The 21174-nt window shown below is 41.2% G+C and overlaps 1 protein-coding gene across 1 annotated transcript in view; it reads left to right on the plus strand.

Annotated features, from left to right (window-relative positions):
- The window catches only part of TTC27 (tetratricopeptide repeat domain 27), a 91264-nt gene that overhangs the window by 16869 nt on the left and 53221 nt on the right, over positions 1-21174 (plus strand). Inside the window, exons 7-10 of the mRNA XM_083732300.1 lie at positions 688-824; positions 2681-2793; positions 3616-3682; positions 16477-16590. Coding sequence (XP_083588426.1) covers positions 688-824; positions 2681-2793; positions 3616-3682; positions 16477-16590 — 431 coding nt within the window. The remainder of the gene's footprint in view (positions 1-687; positions 825-2680; positions 2794-3615; positions 3683-16476; positions 16591-21174) is intronic.

Raw genomic sequence — 21174 nt, forward strand, 5'->3', positions numbered from 1 at the left:
CTAAATGGGGTAGAAGATAAAATGAAATCAGATTGGACCCCATAAGACATGGATGGAACCTATGGCCTTGCAGATGTTGTGGGACCCCAAATCCCATCAACCCCAGCCAGCATGGCCAATGGACAGGATCAATGGGAACTATAGACCAACAATACGTGGAAGGCCACAGGTTTCCTCAGTACTGCTTTCTGGAACCTGCCTCTAGGAAGTCTGTAACTACCACAGATTAGTGCCTCCTCTTTCCCCAGATATCATGAAGGATCATGTTAAACGAGAGACACCCTCAGTGTAGCAGTGTGTCCCTCTAACAGTGATCAGCTTTAATTGTGAAATATACTTATCAAGTGTTTTCAGTTATTTATTTAGCTAATTAACAGTACAGCTTATATTGGAGAAAGCCACTGTTTATTAATACGTATTTGTGCTTTGTTGTAAATTTTATTTATCTACTACCCGTCCTTTGCTCTGTAGGGAACTCAGGATGGCATACATGCTGTTTCTAGTCCATTTCCCTTCCAGGCACTGACCAGACTTACACCTGCATAATCTGTCGGCAAGGATGTCACATCTTGTGCCTTGAGAACATACCCTCATACGCCGTGAAATATGTATATGTGTCTCTTAAAGTGTAACTTCGATATATGTAACTAGAATTTCTGTTTCCTCTTGATGTCTAACTTTCTGCAGGTGCCCTGGGAAAAAGGACAAGATTTCAGGAAAAATATGTAGCACAGCTCATATTAGATGTTCAAAGGGAAGATGGCATCCTCCTTCCTCACCGTGAGCTTAGTCCAGCACCTTCCCCCCTTGAAGATTTAACAAAGGTATAGGAATTTTTCTTTTGAAATGTAATGTGTTGTTCAACATAAGTAGATTGCCATGCTTGCCTGTATATGTCTTATAAAAAAAGAATAAAGGGGATTTTGAAGGCCGATCGAAATTAAGACTGCATAATGTGTATGAAAGGTACAGTTATAGTAGCATTTCTTTTATTAATGTATAAATCTTACCTCATTGTGTGCTGTAAAATGGTAATGACATATTTTATATATACAGTATGTATGTATGTATGTATGTATGTATGTACTTAGTGTGGTGGATAAATCCACAAAGCTTTGGCCATTTTAGCAAGAACTTTCCTGCAGCCTAATGATAGACACACACAAACTGCTTTCATACTGCTGTGTGGTTTCAAATATATATTTGGTGCAACATCCTTAGAAACTGCTGCCACCTTAAATCAGAGACGAGCAAGTGAGAGTGCCAACATGCATGTGTGCTCACTTGTTTGTTTACAGAGTCAGTTTCCTGTTCAAGAGCGTTGTGTTTGGGCTGGTGCTCTACTGATAAGCATTGCCTGTATGGTTGTTTGCCTTTCACTAGCAGTGACTCAAACTAGATTCAGACTACTGTGGGAAGATGTGGAAACTGTATCCTGTGTTACCATGGATTTGTTGTTCACAGCAGCAGTTTTCAATGAACAGCCGTTGCTAATCTAGGGCAGTATTCAATGAAATAGTTGCATGGATGCAAACAGGGGGTGTTCTGGGGTGTGGGTGGGTTGGCCACCCTGGGTGCCATTCCAAAGGGAGGGTGACAAAATGCCGACCCCCAGTCGGCGGCACCTCCTAGGGTGCTTGCTGTGCCCCCCGACACACGCCATGCCCCCCACAGACGGCGCACCACGCCTCCCGGGATGTGCGCCGCTCCCGGTGTCGAAGCAGGTTGCTCCGTCTCTGCATGCAAGCATTGCCACTAGTGCAGTGATATTCTTATGCTGTTGCACCATCCTCAACCTGCTTTGGAGGGTGCGGTGAAACCCAGAACAAATTTAGGGGTACATGCAGGAAGGAGAGGGAGAGAACGTTCCATTGTACAGGAATAAATCATTGTGCTGGCAGAATGTTTGCCTTAGCACTATCTCAACTTCTGTGTAGGCCATACAGAGTACAGGGAAAGTTCACAGCAGCTTGTATTGCAACGTGGAGCAGCATGCTGAGGTGGACATGCAGTTCTTCTCTATGGCCCATGTGTTCCTCCACACTTGCACATGGCTTAGCATTAAGTCTGAACAAGGGATACTGGTTTGTTTTGCTCTGGATGTGATCTCTCACTTAAGGTTTGTTCATAGTTTTCTGATTAGATGATAAACTGGGGGTTGTTGTTTCCTTCACATGCTTACAAGGAGGAGCAAAGCAGCCCAGATTGCCATATTCACAGAAAGCCATTAACTAGGGTCCAGTGTGACATGTTTAAAAAATGCCACTTGGTGTACATGTACATTTAAAAGCTAAGTCATTAGATATCAATAATATTAATCAGTCTAGCACAGTGGTTTTCTAACTTTATATTTTCATGGATAATTTTCCACATCGGCTTTACTGAAAAATCCTTTAGCAACCATTGCAGAACCTGTGTGTGTTAATTCTGTTTTCCATTCATGGTTCTATAGCTCCGTCAGTTGTCCTGCATTATTTTTTAAAAAATCATCTTCAATACAGTTGTTTTTCTACTAGGAAAGAGAATACTTTTCTTTTTACTGATAAGTCAATATGAGAATTTATATTTTTGGCAGAGTTCAACACCAGTGCTGCTGTTAAGGGTTTTTTTATTGTAATTTTCAAATAGCTGAGCAATTTTAATGTGAATGATCACTTGTGTGATTTCCCCCTCTCAACAGAATTATGATTTAAATGATGACACAGTGTTAAATGAAATAAAGTTTGCAGAATCTCATCAGAACCAGATGCCTGACTTATGTGCAGAAGAGCTTGCTGTTATCCTTGGAATTTGGTAAGATGATATCTTTTGGTTCCACTTCGTCACTCTCTCAAGTGAATGTCTGCAGCAAAATGATTATTCCATAAAAACTTGTTGGTGAAGTGCTTTTGGGGATGAGGTTAGATCCACACATGCACTCGCCTGTCGGGCTGGTTGAAGATTCCTTCTTCACACAAAGCAGGAGACTAGGGGCCAGGTTAAACTCAGTTGTGGAGCTATTGGAAGTCAATGCAATGAGTCCCATAGTGCAATGGAACTTCTCCCCCAAATCTGCTTGGGAGAAAAGAAGGAAGATTATACCATCTAGAAAGCGGGAATGTTTGTGCTGATGAAATGTTCTGCTTAGAGTGACATTGAATTTCATATGATTTGACTGCTCTTTCACTTTAACAACTTGGTGTATTATAAAATATATCTGATCTGATAATCTGAAAGTTTTGTATGTGATATTTATAGCTGACTCACAAGTTTTGAAAATGAATTTCAGAATGTTTATATTTAACAGACAGTAAAATTTGACTGATTGGCAGGTGTTGGATTAATTTCATTAATCCCTCTTTGGAGGTTATTCTCTGGGCATCTCTCCTTTTTCTTCAGCTGGACATCTTAATTATATGTTAAATCCAGCTGAAAATGTTGTTGACTACTGTGTATTGTATTTTTAATACTGTATTGTAATTGTCAGACAACTTAATGTATTTAATTGATTAGCAATAATTTTATTTTAGCTGATTTGTACCCAAAATCTTCATCCAAAGTTGCCTGATGTGATTAACAATATAAAATGCAAAAACCAGTAAGGCTCAGAATGTGATTTTTCCCCCTTCTACGCAGCATAGACTTTCAGAAGAATAACCCGGTTCATAAGCTCACAGAAGAGGAGCTGCTTGCTTTTTCATCAGTAAGAAACTTACCTATCTCCACTTGCATTCTGTTTAAACATTGTTTAATCGCTTCTCCCTCTGCACACAGTAGAAGAAGCAGCCAGATTGGGCCTTGGTGGTCCCACCTCCATCAGTCTCCTCTTGTTCATGGGATGGTCTGAAAATCATTCTGTGCCCATATTGTTGAACACACAGAGGCACTTGTGAACAGCTGGAAATCCTGGGTGATTAAGTTTCACAGTTGTGTGGAGGGATCTGTATAAATTATGCAAAAGTGTTTCTTAAATCACTTTTCATTCGCATCGCAAACTGTTCATGGCTCTCTACCAGGTGTTGGGAACCTCAGTCCTGTGTGTGAAATTGTGGCCCTCCAAGCAAACCTCTCTGTCTGGCTCTTTGAACTCTTTGCCAGACAGCCCCCTTCCCAGACCCTGCTTCACACCTCAATGTTTTTGCCTGGCTGGAATGTGCCCTTGAGCACTGACAATGCCTCTTGCTTGTCTGACAATAATAACAATCATCATTTATTACTTATACCCTGCCCATCTGGCCGGGCCTCCCCAGCCACTCTGGGCGGCTTCCAACAGAATATTAAAAACACAATACAGTGGTGCCCCGCAAGACGAACGCCTCGCAAGATGGAAAACCCGCTAGACGAAAGGGTTTTCCATTTTGGGGGCGCTTCGCAAAACGAATTTCCCTATGGGCTTGCTTCGCAAGACAAAAAGTCTTGCGAGTTCCTTCGGGTTTTTTTCCCTTTCCCCCCCTTTTCCTAAGCCGCTTATCAGCTGATCCGCTGATAAGCCGCTTAACAGCTGATCGCTAAAAGCCGCTAAACCGCTAATAGCGCTAATCCGCTAAGCTGTCAATGGGCTTGCTTCGCAAGACGAAAAAACCGCTATACGAAGAGCCTCACGGAACGAATTAATTTCGTCTTGTGAGGCACCGCTGTAAAACATCAAACATTAAAAACTTCCCTAAACAGTGCTGCCTTCAGATGTTTTCTAAAAGTCAGATAGTTGTTTATTTCCTTGACATCTGATGGGAGGGTGTTCCACAGGGCGGGCTCCACTACCGAGAAGGCCCTCTGCCTGGTTCCCTGTAACCTCACTTCTTGCAGGGAGGGAACCGCCAGAAGGTGTCTGGGCAGAACGATGGGGGTAGAGACGCTCTTTCAGGTATACTGGGCCGAGGCCGTTTAGGGCTTTAAAGGCCAGCAGCAGCACTGAGGAGTGTGCAAGTTTTTAAAAAACTAACCCGCTGTACAAAAGTAAAATGTACATATGTTGCTCCAACCATCGCTAGCAAGCGGCCAGAAGAGAATGTGGCCCTGAGGAGATACTACCTTAATGAGCACATTTATCAAAGAAGTATTCTTCTCATCCATGCGCTATGCTGTTTGTCTAAAGTGCCATCTTCAGTTTGTGTGTGGCATGTAGTCCCATTCCTAATAGTTGTATGGGAAAGCAATCTAATCCTGCGAGTTAAGTGTTATACTTGGAGTAATTGCCTGACAAAATTGTCTTGGACAAATTGCTTTACATGCTCAATCCCCACTGACGAGGAGTGGTGTTCGTTGACAGAGATTACCTAGTATTTTGACAAGTTCAAATACATGTCCAAAAACGGTTCAGAGTTCAAAGTTGTTTCTGGGATCAGTTCAAAAGACTTTGGGGGCTGATAGTGGGTGACTTGGGGGAAGCTGGAAATGTGGCTAGATTCCAGCTTTTGGTATGATACTACCTTAATGAGCACATTTATCAAAGAAGTATTCTTCTCATGATTGAAATAGAGAAAAATGTTACAGTATTTAGAAGCTTCTTTATATCCATAAGAATTCCCATCTATCTTTGTATTTTGCTTTGTGCACCATTTCATGACTGGAGAAAATACAGCAATTCTCCCCCAAGTGAACTGAATGAGTGCATTCTGGTTTCCTTGATTTCTATTCTAGCTGTTTTAAAATTATGAAACCAGAAAGGCTCGATTAAGAGGTTGGCTTTATGAATTGCTTTGTTCCTATGCCTGCTAAAGCTTTTACTGAATACTGCATTTGAGATAATACCAGGGAAGAAACAGACAATAATAGCCACTTGTAGCAGAAATGTAGGCTTGTATATATGGTATTTTTCATACCTAGTTTTATTTGTGTGTCTTGAAGTAATGAAGCTCTTATTTTGGGCAAATTCTTCATGTAGGGAACATGTATACTGAAACAAGTCCAGAGAAGCTTATTCCAAAATACATTGTGTAGACTTTAAGGTGCCACTATACTCGTTTTGTCTGCAAATGGCTAGCATGGCTGCCCCTCTGAAAGTTATTACTACTGTGCCATCTAGTGGCTGATTATTTGAATACAAGTGCATCAGTGCTCCTTCTGTTGCTCAGTGAAGGAAATTTCAAGGAAACTTTTGCTGCCTTTGAGTGATATATTGCCTGTCGTCAGCCGTTATACTTACTTCTAGTGTTAATACCGATCATATTATTTGTCAATTTGTTGATGCAGAAATTGGCCATGGGGGAAGAACCTTCTCAAAGCATCTTTCTTTTGTACTAAGTCTCTAACCTTCACTGTACTTCAGGAAGTTGTGGAAAAATAAAAGGAAAGTTTCTAGGCCTCGGGTGCTTTTGGTTAGAAGCCTCCAATTATATTTGCCAACACCGTAAGCATCCTCTTGGTTTATGCAAAAAAAAATAATTACAGAGAGTTTTTCAGTAAAGCCAAGATTGATGTTTGATCCTAGCTCCTCTAACATCATATACACTGTTGTGTGTATGTGTGAGCAGGCATCTTCTCAGCCTACATGTGGATTCCTAAATCTGCAGGCTGGTTAGATGGTTGTCATACATTCATCTGATATCTACTTAAATATGAGACATTTCAAGATACCTTGAAGCATCAGCACCCATACAGCTCTTTAAAATGAGTCCTGAGTCACCACTTCATTGTGGGCATTGTAGCTCAGATTCCCAGTAACCATGTTGATCTGTCAGCACACAAAAATCCAGATCAAGGTTGGTGATGTTTTGATGAACCCAATGACTTTTTTGTATGTATTGAACACCTGCATTTGAACAAAAGGCCAGGGGAAACAGTGAAGGATGGGTAATTATTATTATTATTATTGTTAAGGTCCATCTTAACTTTCAGCAGCCTACGTTCCTTCCATACCCCTAGTCTTTCTCAGGGTTTTTGAGTTGAGCTGGCTGTTATCACTAGAGGAAGTCCCAGTCTTTTCTCATCAGGAACCTTAAGTTTCAAATTATATTGGTTGGCCACTTCATTCAATATACACTTGATTTCTCTTATTCTCTCCCTCCTCACACTCCATAAGAGCTGTGGCAATCCATAACTCACAGTCTCATCCATCACTCAGAGTCTGGAATACTTATCTCTTTCATTTAGCTTTCCTTCCCCAATAATTGGTAACAATTCCCAACTGTACGGCTGTTGCTTCCCCTTTTGCTGTTCACCTGAGTCTCCTGCTAAGGGTGGGGAAGGCCTATATTTCCATCCCTATGCTTTGAGCCAATTTCCAGCCCAGCCATGTTTCTTCTTGGCCACAAGGCCCAAATGGGCTGAAGATGGGAGCCATTCACAGACAGTTCCTTAGAGGCAGCATATCTGGTACTTTATTTATTTCAAACATTTATACCTCCTGTTCCAGGTGGCTTCTAACTACAAAAAGGTGAATAATATTCCAACATTCAGAAGCAAAGGTTTTTAAAAATAATAAGAAGAAGAATGGGATAGAAGCATACCTAATCATATTTTTTTTAATCCATTATGTGGTTTTGTTGCATGTGAACTGCCTCACGCTCCCTGCTGAAAACAATATATATAATTGCAGTTCTTGCTGTGCAGCAGTAGTGGGGAACTTTTCTAGTCCAGCAAACTAGACTGTGGTGACCTCAGGCCAGGTTTGAAAGATGGGTGCTGCTGCTCACCTGTCAATCACTTGACACTGCAGTAACATCAAGTGGCCTTTTCTTTTGCCATCGGGAGTCTTCCGAAGCCCCTTTCATAGCTCTTAGAAGAGGAACTTCTGAAGATCTGACAGAAGCCCTGCTCAAAGCGGACGGCTAGATAGCACTTTTGAGTGCAGCTTCTGAAGAAGTCACCCATTGGCACTGCCTTCCAACACCCTTTCAGCCAAGTCTGGCTCTTATCAGCCATTTGCTGTGACATCAGGTGTAGGGCAGGTGGGTGTGGCTTTGCCCTCAGGGGCAAAGTGGGGAGGCCTGTTGAAGCCTTCATGCCAGAAAATTTCCACTCCATAGAGACAGTATTGATAGGGACCCACACCTAGGTAAATAGATTTTTCATACTTCATCCACAATCCAATGAGCAGTTGTTGTACTGTAGGCAGGAGTTGCTTTGATCTACAGCAGAATCCTCTGCCACAAATTGCTCTTGAAATTCCTTAAGCTTCAAAAGCAACTTTATCTGTGATGTGGAAGGGCTTGTATGGATTCTTGTTTTGCGGATAGTTGCTCATTACAGACTCCTCTCCCCCCCCCCCCACTCAGCGCTGCCTAAAAATCTGCTGTGAGGGATTGGAAAGACGTTTTCAAAACAGCATGCCGGGTTGTATGGGATAAATTGGAATAAGCATTTTCCTTCACAGCACAAAGAGCTCTGCTGGTCCATAGGATCTTCCTCAAGTGTGTTTGTTTAATTATTTTTTGTTTAGAGTTCTTGTAAACCTCTCAACATTTAAAAATTCCAAAGTATTATGTAAAGGATAAAATGTGCAATAGAAAATGGCATATAAAGGACACAGGATGCAGTTTAGTACTTTTCACAATGACCAATACAAATGTCTTTAGCATATGCTGAAAGCAGAACATTGTGAGGGCAATTGAGGAACAAAGCCAGAGTCAAAATTGGTTTTAAATGAAAAATCAAATTACATACAGTTTCTAAAACAGTCTGAAATTTTCCATATAATTGTGTTTTTAAAGATAAATCTGCCCTACTGAGCTTTTATCAATTCTTTTGAGATTGAAACTGGTGCCTTAATATGAATGGATTAATGCTCTTGGAAACCATTAAGAGCAGTTTTTAAGGAAATAATTTTTAAAACAATTGAAGCATAAATACAATTGTAATGCTGATCTTGTATCTATTTTTATATTGTCAACTTAAATAGAAATAAACTTAAATCAGTTTGTCCTTCTCATTTTATTACATTTGGCCATGCTTGAGGACCCAGGGATGAAAACAATTGTGCTTTTGATAAACTCAATTTTAATATCTTAAAAGTATATAGAGCAAGTCACTGTTTTTCTTCATAGCATATAAATTTGGGCTAGAACACTAGCCTGTGTTCTTTGTTCAAATATTTCTAATTTATACGGGAGGCTTTTAATAGTATATTACAGTTTAAACTTTTGTCTTTATGTTCTGTTTCTGCTGCTTGCCTCCACTTGCTTGGTGAAACATAGGAAAACATTTTAAAAATCAGATAACGGTATTAAAAGGGGTAAGATCAAGGGGACGAGAGAGCTGTCAAAACTGATAGAATATTGTCTGGTTCAAAGGTGAACCAGATGGTGAAAATAGCTCTGCATTCCACTTCATTGATCCTTATTTTTCATAAGTGTTCAAATCCTGTTGACATATGGGAAGGAAAAAGATCCATACATACTTTTTCTCACCTCTGCACCTCCTCTAGTCTGGATACATTTCATAATTTCCCCAGAGACTCCATTTTTAAGGAATCTCTCTTAGCAACTATTGTATTATATAGGGTGAATTAACAGGGGTGTGTTGTTAATTTTTTTAAAAAGTGGGTTGGCTCCAAAGAAACATGAAAAGAAGGATAATATCAGCTAATAGTTCTTGCAAAACCTTTCCTAAGAGTTCACTTAGTTGTATATTATGTGGTCCCTGTAGTAGTTTCCATGCTTTTGTTTGGTGGGGAGGTTTTGCAAATAGAACATATTTTCTTACAAAAGGCTCTAGCATAAGATATGAAACAGCCTTTTAGTGAGTAAGACATATTTTGTATATAGACAGGCACCTTTGTATCCTTTGTATAAATACAAAATGAATAAATTCAAATGCAGGTAAATCTAATTTCTATGGGCACAAAATCTCTTCTTTTTAAGTAACACTGTGCATACCGTCTTGGTTCCCATCCAGGAACACACTGATAATTTTTTGAACTTGCAGCACTGACAGGTGTAGAACAGAACTATCATCTCTCATCAGTGCTATTTAAACAGAGGCCACTGAGTTGTATGCTTGGTTTTGCCCCTGATGTTGCTGGGATTCCCCTTCCCTCTCCATGTTTGTTTAAGGTGAATGTTTACAGCAGAGACACCCTGATTTCCCAGGGGTTTTTAATTGTGGGGGTATCATCCTCGGGTATCAAACACAAGAGGATCTGGGAAGAACTGGGTGATAATTTGGGCAGGCTAAATAAAAGCATAGCCTTGAAGCTCTGCTTGTACCCATGGTGAGTAATGGCGGAATAGGGCTGTGGTGTTTGCCAATCGGCTATAATGCAAGGCAGGAGGAAGGAAGCCCATTTTGTGTCCTAGTAGCACATCAGAACAAACAGCCACATCTCTGGTTCTAATGGGAGTTTAGCAGAGAACTGCCTAGCTGAGCCCAGTGTCGTTTCTTGCTTCCTGCCTTACCTAACAGCTCTTCAGTGTTATGAATTGCTCCAGACTGAAGCCTTTCAAGGAGCTGATTTGCTCCTGTGAGGTGGAGTCCCAAACTCGCCAACCGCCAGTGGCTGTGACATGAGTACTACTGATTGCTGTTACTGAATGTGCCTTCCCCAATGCAGTTCACTTTTTGTACACCTGCTAAGAATAACCTATATGTTCAAACCCATTTGTCTTGACTAGAAGATTGTAAAAGCACCACTACGGAGGTTATAGGTTAGGCAACATTATTTGGAGAAGCATTCTGTCCCCTCTCTACCGTGTTATAATACAAACAATTCTAATGAAATGAGCTTGGTGAAGATCTCACATGAAAACATTGGCTGTCCTTTCTCCCTTCTGTTAAACTTTTTCTCTCTCCATTCTATCTTTGTGCTTTTATGTCACGCCAGTTAATTTGTGGCGGTCTTCTATTCCTGAAACCTTAGCAATGTAAAATGCTGGTACTGTGTGTGAAATTAGGCTTCCCCTGACAAAGCTCTCTTGTTTCTTCACGCTTTCTTTCCCTATGTCACTATTTTCTCTGGCAGCCTGGTAGACAACTGGCCTGGTGTGTACCTAAAGATCTTCTCCCTCTCGTTTGTCTTTGGCCAGCTGTATCTTCTGTGAGTCATTTGGTCAGGAAAGACTTTGACTTCTTTATAGCATGAAAACAGGATTACAACAGAGTGCTGTTTGATCTGGCATAGTGTTTTAGAATGCTGAAACAGTTCGTTCTTTAAAATGTCTCACTTTTCCAACCTTTCATCCTGGTTTACCCCAGTCTCTGGTGTAACCATAAGAGGTGCTTTTATGTTCTGTCTTAAAACTGAAGTTTCAAATGACATCTTAGGAATTTTTCTTAAGACAATTCTTTTTTCCACTTGATTATTGGTGGCTCATGTATACTGGAGAGGCCTGAGGAAACACTTTTAAAGAACTTTTACATATGTAGTCTATCAATTTCCCTTTTTATTAAGTTTTGTTGGGCAAATTATTTTGGTGTCCTGGGAGAATGGATATGTTCATACATAGGGGATCCACAGTTTTGCTCACCATGGTGAATACCAAGAGAACCTCTGGCCAGCCTGATTCCTAAGCCTCCTCCTAACTCTGAAGTTGCAGGAACACCCCCAGGGCAAGTATTTGACACAAGTCTCAATTTGTGTTGGCTCTGACTTGTTTGGTGTTCTGGGTGCCTGGAAATGGCAGACCAGCTAGTGGAGAAGGGGGGTGGAGTAATTTTTTTAAAATTTAAAAAGGAGAAATGGCTTGCACTGAAATATTGCAAGTACTGATTAAATCTGAAGCATGGCTGACCTTGAAATAATGCATGCTTTGTTCCAGTTCACTGTCTAAAATAACATTAGAACAGTCTACTTAATATCAGAGAAATGTTAAAACTGTTTTTAAAAGGTGTAAGACAGAAATTAATTCACAGAAATTAATTCACACATTTTCTTTCTAAATGACTCGCTCGAAGACCTCTTCATTTCCAACTCCATACTGTATTCCCCCGGGATTAAGTCCAATATTAGCATGCACTGCATTCATTTAGGAATTCCTGTTGTACTGTCAGCTATTGTCTATGAAAATCCTTGAACTCTGGCATTGAAAAGTTAAACCCTTTTCATAGAAATCCAAATTCCTGATTTATTGCTGTTGAGATTGGGCCTTCAGAAATACATACTGATGCACTATGATGTGGTATGGAAGGCTGCGCTTGCTTGGTTTCAGGAGCTGGTCCAATCTAAACATCTAGTTGGGGTGGGAAGACAGTGTTGCAGTCAAACATGGCTAAAGTGGCTTTCAGCCTAACACAGAATAAATGATATGTTTGGAGTAAGGTATATGCTGGTGAAATGGCTCAGCTCCACTTGAAGTGCAAATGGAATCCACGCCTTGTGTAGCTTTAGCCTTCACTCATTATTGAAAACCAATTCTTTAAACAAAATAGTGAACGGACTCATTTTCCTCGGATGAAAAAATAGGTTAATTGCAAGTCTCTTCTGATGAAAAACATATTCCAGAACTGAAATGTGTATTGAAACCCTGTCAAAAATGAATTAAGATTCCCAATAAGAGCTGTAAATTTCCCTGGTCTTGGCTGTAAAACTTTGGCACTGCTTTGCAGCAAATTAAAACCAAGAATAGTTGATGCCAGCTATACCACAATAGCTTGTTCATCTCCTAACGTTGCCCATGAACAGGATGTAAGTCTCTGTTATAAAAGGTATTGCAAGAAAAATCCTAGAGGCTATTGAAACTATCAAGAATAATCTGCACTAAAAGATGTAGGCAGACGCAAAAATGTTGGCATTACTAAGTATGAATTTTATATATGAAATGAGGATAGCCAACAAGGTGCCCCCCCCCCCCGGTGTTGTTAGGCTACATGTCCCATTATAGCTCACCCTTCTGGAGGGCATCACAGTGGCTGCCCTGATGTAGAATATTACACTCCAAGGCACTTGAATATTTTAAAACAGATGCCTTTCTTCTAAATGATTGGCCAACGAATCAGCTGAAATGCTATCTAAAGCTACCTGTTCTAAAGTAAATTATCAAATGCAGCTTTGGAAGCTAAGATACTGGGCACAGTTAAGTATGTCAGCCTGAATCAAAGCAGCTACATAAACCAATTTCTCAGATGTGTTTCTTAACAGCAGTTTCCCATCACATGTGGCAGCCCATCTTTTAAAACTGAGGGCAGTTTCAAAACAAATGTGTGGCATGGTTGTAAGACTGCCGGTAGAATGTGAGGCAGTCGATAATCCCACTGGACACACACTGGCCGCCCCTTTCCTGTCACTTGGCTTTTCCCACTGCACAAGCAGCAATGCATTGCAGAAACAGGATCCAACAGTTAACCATGGCTTCCCATTATATGCAAATTCAAAAACTGGTGGTTTCCAAACAAGCCAAGATAGGAAGCCATCAAACAATGGTTTCACATTTTGGCTTCTTTTGAATCCTAGCTTGTTTTGCCATTCACGTGACACAAGGAGCAAAGTAGCTGGAAAGAGGCTGCCCATTGGTGCCAAATCAGTCAAAAGATGTCAGCTGCATTGTGTATGTTGCTGCGATGTCCATCTGGGTCCAGCATAGGCATTTTGGTTGATTGCAAGGGGTTACCACACAAGTGTCTGTCAGGCTTGGACACCACATTACTCCCCAGTGGATTTTAATATAGTTTTGATAAGACACCGAGAACCATTTGGACAAATATGACTGGGACTCTGTATTATTGTTTTCCTGGACTACGTTTTGTGATCCGTTTTGCGATGCCTTGCCGGACTGATGGGATGTGAACAATCTGAATACAGCAATAATGGATTTGCATATCGTGATTTGGAGGGATACAGCAGTATCTATAAGTGGTTCCTGTGTTGGGACGGAATGTACTTGGGAGATGGGAGAGGTGACTCTTGTTGCTTTTCAGTGTCTCCAGAAGCTCCACTTTATATGGGACTTTAGGCAGTGTTTGAATTATGGTAGGGGAAAGGTAGCCCCATCCCCCAAAGTACCCTAAACTAGCCAAATCATAGCTCCACTGCAGCCTTCTATAAAAGGATACTAAGGTTAGCTGTTGGAAAGGGTAAGCAGGTAGGGTCCCTCTAATCTCTCCACTCATGTAATTTGACTCCCTCCCCTCTCCTTTTGTGTCCCTGCATCCTGCCAGATCTGTTTTGGGTTCCCTACAACCCTCCAGTGAATATTGGGGAGGTGTGAGCAGTGCACAAGGGAAGGGGGGGGAGTTCCATTGTACTGTATACTTTAGAAATGTGTGTTTGTTTTTTTAAAAAACCTAACAAAAAACAAAGAGTATTGTGTTTCCCTCTGGCTACCATATTCTAAAATCGTTGTCTGCAAAAGCTTAGATACTTAAAGTTTGAGAATACAATAGAAAAGAGACTTACAGGGCAAAACTAAGAACCAGAGTTGCCCAGTAGTTAAAAAGATTGCAATATAGACAATAACCAAGAGGTAATAGATATATATAAAAAGAAAAATCTTTTAGGCTGTAAGAACAGTCGAGCAGCAGAGCGTGTTGATGATTGCAGAATGGTCTTCTCATGTTTGGTGGATTTAGCTTTGGGATTATATCTACAATATAGGTGCTTGGTACTTGCTCATGGAGATGACTTCCTCATCAAGTGCCATAATGACTCATAGCCCGTTCTTCAGCTTGTTTGGCTTTTAGTAGCTGTGCTTGTGCTCCGGCCATTTACGCATTCACTCATGTTGTCATTCTGTTACTAAAGTCAATCCATTTTGCTACTATCCTCTTCCCTTCCTTTTGTGTCGCGTCTAGCAAAGATCATTAGATACAGTAACCAATTTCAAAGTCTGACCAGATAGTCTCCCCCTTTGAAAAGTTTCCTGGTTGAAATAATTGTTCAAGGCCTTCCTATCCAGTGCATCAAGATATTGGAGGCAAGGCAATAAAGCATCATGCTCCATAACTCTTAAAAACGTCTCTTAACTGTAAAATTAGCAGAATAAAACCAACAGTGTGTAAAAAGTCTTGAGCTGCTTTAGGTAACTGCAGTCCATTAAATACTGGGTCTGGGACAATCATACAATAGTCATGCTATTACTGCAGTGATTGCAAGGATTATTCAATAACATTTCAAATTTTCATCGTCCGGCAACTCTCATTTATGATGGTCGCTTCATCACATTGTCAAGATATCAGCCAGTGAAAGAAAAGCTTCCACATAACTGGGCCATTGAAACAATCTCTTATTAGCTTTTGAAGTCAAGAATTGTGTGGACACAGAAGTATGTCTCAAATAATTGGCTTGGATCCTGAGACGTGCAAGCTGAACTGCAGTTCCACAGTAAAGTTTTCCTCCCTTTCCTCTTCAGTGCAGCCCCTGAATAGTGTAGGCCAGAGCTTTCCAAACTTTTCATGTTGGTGACACGCTTTTTAGACATGCATCATTTCGCGACACAGTAATTCAGTTTTGCTAGCAAACCGGAGGTTAAACTAACCCGTTTCCAGTTCCGACAGGAGCACAGTGAGCATTTGCGTAACACACCTACATACTGTAGCCAACACACTAACGTGTCACGACACACAGTGGGGAACCTCTTGAAGGGGGTACCTTATATGAGTGGAAGTACATTTATGCTCGCACATAGTGCTGTTAGATCCAAACCATTAAAATTTGATACAGCCTTTTGTTTAGTACAGTGGTACCTCGGGTTACATACGCTTCAGGTTACATACGCTTCAGGTTACACACTCCACTAACCTAGAAATAGTGCTTCAGGTTAAGAACTTTGCTTCAGGATAAGAACAGAAATCGGGCTCCGGCGGCACAGCGGCAGCAGGAGGCCCCTTTAGCTAAAGTGATGCCTCAGGTTAAGAACAGTTTCAGGTTAAGTATGGACCTCCGGAACGAATTAAGAACTTAACCCTAGGTACCACTGTATTTGATGGTTTCCTTCAGTGGCAAATGGAAATGTTACCTCTTTTTTGCTATTTTTTTCTACCTGCAATTTAAGCAATTAGACTTATTCAGCTAAAAATGACAAATTATCTTCTATTAAGAAAGAAAGAGTACAGTCATTTAATGGTTCTTTTTGTGCCACATAAATGCATGAAATGCTATTTTGAAATGCATTGATACCAGCGACATAATACACAACAAATAAGAAGAAGAAGAAGAAGGAGAGTTTGGATTTGATATCCCACCTTTCACGCCCTTTAAGGAGTCTCAAAGCGGCTAACATTCTCCTTTCCCTTCCTCCCCCACAACAAACACTCTGTGAGGTGAGTGGGGCTGAGACTTCAAAGAAGTGTGACTGGCCCAAGGTCACCCAGCAGCTGCATGTGGAGGAGCGGAGACACGAACCCGGTTCCCCAGATTACAAGACTACCGCTCTTAACCACTACACCACACTGGCTCTCAATCTCCAGTATGTAGTTACAATGCTACAATAAATTAATGCTGACTTTGTTGTATTGGTACAGATCTTTGAATCACTAGTTAGATATCAAGAGTCATATTCATTGTCAGATACTGGTTATAGTTGACTACCTACTGTAACTCAAGTGTCCTGGGGTACCACACAGTAAGATTTCTCATCTTCCACTCCCTAAAAATAAATGCTTCGTCCTTTTTCTTTCCCTTTTTCCCAGTATCTGCTTTCACAACCAAAATTCTGGGCAATTCAAACTTCTGCGCTGCTTCTCCGAACAAAACTTGAGAGAGGAAGTATTCGTCGAGTAGAACGGGCAATGAAACAGACTCAGGTAAGAGGGTTTTTTTTGGTATATACCGTATTTTTGGCCCTATAGGACGCACTTTTTCCCCTCCAAAAATGAAGGGGAAATGTGTGTGTGTCGTATGGGGCGAATGCAGGCTTTCGCTGAAGCCTGGAGAGCGAGAGGCGTCGGTGCGCACCAACCCCTCTCCAGGCTTCAGGAAGCTATCCGCAAACCTCGTGTGACCGGCAGGAGGTCCTGCCGGGCGCGCAAGGCTTGCGGGCAGCAGCCTGCAGCCCGAAGCAGGGGGCCAGCTGCGGAGCCTGCCCCCGCTTCAGGCAGATGTCCGCAAGCCTCGCGCACCCGGCGGGAGGTCCCGCCGGGCGCGCAAGGCTTGAGGCGGCAGCCTGTTCTGAGGGCTGGGGTCGGGTGAAGCTCAGGCTTTATTCCCCCCCCCCCAAAAAAACTAGGTGCGTCCTATGGGGTGGTGCGTCCTATGGGGCGAAAAATACGGTAGTTAAATCTCTCTTCCAGTTTTCTACTCTTGCTATTTGAAGTGCTTTCTTCTTTTTTTCAAATAAAGAAACAATATAAATATTCAGGGCTTTTCATAACACTTGAATTACTTGCATACTTTAGTTATTTCTAAATGCAGCGAACAAAAAATTTCTGTGGGTTATTTAGAGCTGCAGCTTTTTTGCAGTCTTGGTCAAGGATACCCAGGGATAGAAACCTGTTTCTGCTTGGATCACCATTATTAGATAGTGGCAGATGATGTTCTGCTTCTGTACAGTATTGGCCAAATAGCTACTGGTAGCAAGCACAAGGACAAAATGTTCAGGAAGATCAAAAGATATTAGAAGTGTAGAGAACAAACTGAAATGTCAAAAATATCTTTTGAAAGACTGCTGAAGTATTTTTACTGATTACAGCTGCAGGCCTATGGACATTTACTTGGGGAAAAAAGTTTCATCAAGCTCTGTGGAATTTCTGGGTGGACATGCAGGATTGAGCAATAGTTGATATCACTAGTAAGGTTTCTGAAATGTTTAATGCAAAATCCAAAAAATGCTGACAGATTAATATTTTTATGAAAATATATTTCCTTTATTTTGGTGTACACATGCTATTTTCTTGAACCGGGCTAAGGATTTTAAGGCAAGTTTTTTTTTTTATAATATTGAAGTCTCATTCTAAGCCATTTTAAGGAATTTGTTGATTTGTTACTTTTCAGGCTGCCTGAAGTGATAAAGCTGTAGTTTTAGTTACCTGTCAGAAATCTGTCATAGCCTATTTTCGTGGGAATTACAAGCAGATACAAGTTTTGATCTGTATGATTATTACACAAGAATCTCATGCAGCCAACACTGTTCCCACCTAATCATATCTTTGCTTTTATAATGCAGTTATTGTGCCTGTTAGCATTCAATAGTTTCATATTTTCTTTGCTGCTGAATCATGGAAATTTTCCTATTTAGGATTTCTTGTATGTGTTTCATTCACAGCTTAACAATTTTCCTATTAAGGAGGCAAGTGGTGTGTCATACTAAAGGTGCCTTTAAAAATTGCTTAGCAAGCAAACTGGTATTCTAATGGGTAGGGCTGTCTGTCTTTAAGACTGAAAGGTCACCCAAGACTGTTTCCCCCCCTTAATCAAACACAGATGTGGTTGTGGTAGCTTGGGTCATATGGCAACTCATTACTAAAAATGGTCTCTTTAAGTGTCATTTTCTGCAATAATTATCACTTTTGTACATGGGGCAAAAAGGGGAGCAACAATTTGCCACTTATTTGGTTAAGAATCAGTGTGGCTGTCCAGTCACTATCGTAGTGAATCTGGCCAAAATTCTTCCCGAAAAGCATTTCTTGAACATCTGATTCAATTGAATTAATTGGATGTTTTTGTATCTTAATTTTAAGTGGAAATTGTTTGGTTTGGTTACGTAGTTTTTAATGTGTTTTATTTTTAGGACTACTTTGCTATATTTGTAATTATGTAAAGCTTTTCATATTGTAAGCCACCTTGAGCATTGTTTTAACTGTGAAAAAGTGGCATACAAATAAATGGTGATGGTGATGGTGATGGTGATGTTTGTAGCAGGATGCCTGCTGCTGAAGTGCTGTCTCCCACCCATTGCTGCTCTTTAAGGATCAGAAAGAAGACTTGCAGCCCTCTCTCCTGTCGCAAACCCCACCATTAGAAAAGCCATTCCTGAAACCTGGGGTTCCAATTATTATTATTATTATTATTATTATTATTATTATTATTATTATTATTATTTGTACCCCACTCATTTGGCTGGGTCTCCCCAGCCACTATGGGCAGCTTCCAACAAAGATTTAAAATACATTAAAATGTCACACATTAAAAACTTCCCTAAACAGGGCTGCCTTCAGATGTCTTCTAAAAGTCTGGTAGTTGTTCTCTTTGACATCTGGTGGGAGGGTGTTCCACAGGGCGGGTGCCACTACCGAGAAGGCCCTCTGCCTGGTTCCCTGTAGCTTTGCTTCTCGCAGTGAGGGAACCACCAGAAGGTCCTCAGTGCTGGACCTCAGTGTCCGGGCAGAACGATGGGGGTGGAGACGCTCCTTCAGGTATACTGGGCCGAGGTCATTTAGGGCTTTTTAAAGGTCAACACCAACACTTTGAATTTTGCTCGAAAACGTACTGGGAGCCATTGTAGGTCTTTCAAGACCAGTGTTATGTGGTCTCCAGCCCCCCCAAAGCATGCTTCCCTTGCATATCCTCAAATAAATGAAAATTAGAAATTCAGAAGTTCTTCCTTGACAGATAGTTTTGCTGTCTTCTGGCTCCTATAAAATTCTGGATAGTTCTAAGAGAATTCCAGTAGCTTAAGATTTTGCAACATTAGACTAGCGAGTTTGGGGGTTTTTTTAATCAGCTGCAGCTGTTACTTGTTTGTGGTTTCTTCAAAAGAGAAGCAATGTTGGCAATTAAAACAAGTTACGGTATAATTTATCATCACTGAATAGTTCAAAAGATTCATTAGAAATGTGTGTTCGGCAGAATGAAACTTTGAGCTCTTTGTTTTTATGTTGACTGTATTCCTAATATAAAAAGTGGTCTTATTTCAGCAGACCTAAAATCCTGTGAGTGTCATAAACCCTTTTCACTTTATGTGGTAATCACATCCTCATATGGGTAAACAAGAATGGAATGTTATATTTTAAAATACAGTGATCTTAATTTAAAACACTTTTTTAGCAATCGCAAAATTGGTTCCCTCTGCATTCTATAGAGGTAACCAATAAATATTATTTTTGTACACAGAATCTTTTATCTCATAGTTTGCACTGGAAATTGATGAAAACAAGATAAAATGATGCAAAAGCACATGAATATTTTTTAGTGGAGGTCTTCGTAAATGAGCCATGTTTCTAGGCTTACAATATTCATAAAATCATAGAGTTGGAAGGAATCGTGAGTATCATTTCCTCCAACACCCTGCAAAGCAAGCGTCTTTCACCCAAGCCCATTTGTTTTAACTCCTTCAGCAGACCCTAGGAATGGCAGGGGCTTCAAAATGTAAGCTGTTGGAAGTGTCCCCTAAAGCAGGGATGTCCAACAGGTTGACCACGATCTACTGGTAGATCCCCGGGAGGTTTTTGTAGATCGCGGTCGATCGCTGAGTCCCTTTTCTTAGCGCTGGTAAAATCAAATCCGGCCCCTGAGTAGACGTTGTTTGTTTCCCCAGCGATTTGTTGGTGAGTGGCTGTTCCTCCCCCCCCAAAACCCTTAAAAAAGGTCTACAAGTTTGACCCGAACTCCCCAAAAAACAGGGGTAGATAACTGCCAGTTTTTAATTCTGAAAGTAGATCACAGTCTCTTGGGAGTTGGCCACCCCTGCCCTAAAGTATAGTGGTACCTCCAGTTAAGAACTTAATTCATTCACTTCCGGAGGCGGCGCAAAACAGCAATGGCGGTCCTCTTTGCGCTGTGAAGAGGGGCTCCGCGAAAAAGGGTCGTCCGCTACGGCAAAGCGGAGACCCATCAAGAAAAACCGCAGGCAGAGTGAGCCTGCGGCCGTGGGACTCGGCGGGCGCCTGGAGCCCCCCCAGAAGCGGGGAAGGAGCCTCGTAAGAGGCTCCGGAACGTGAAAGGGGGAGCGGCGCTGTGAGTTCATCGCTCTTTTCGTGGAAGCAAAGCCGCGCTGCTGCTGCTGATGAGCGCTGACCTTTCTTCTTGAAATTATCGGAATTGGAGCAACATACCCGTGAGTAAGGGTCCTAAATTTTACAACTAAACTGAAGAAATTCGACCGAAAGCGGGAGGCGAGTAACAGGAAGTCCGCCTCCCGACTCTGCTAATTAGATCAAAGCAAGGGCTCGGAAACGAGCTGAAGTATTTAAAAAGGGATTTTAAAAGTGGAAGAAAGGGTGCATTGAGAGACTCTGTATTTTGAAGATAAAAAGGAAAGAATTGTGGGTTGTATAGACTTTTATTCTTTAGAACTATCCTCCAATTTCTGGGCTAAACGGGGCTGAAAGAGATAACCCCGTCACCGGGCTGCCAGTGCATAGAAAAAGAACTGTCAAACTGCTGTCAAACTGACGACATTGTTGCAGAGATCGAAATTGTTGCATAGACTGAGATACTAACATTAAACATTG

The sequence above is a fragment of the Podarcis gaigeae genome (genome assembly GCF_964106915.1).
Source record: "Podarcis gaigeae genome assembly, chromosome: 3".
In the NCBI taxonomy this organism is placed as follows: Eukaryota; Metazoa; Chordata; class Lepidosauria; order Squamata; family Lacertidae; genus Podarcis; species Podarcis gaigeae.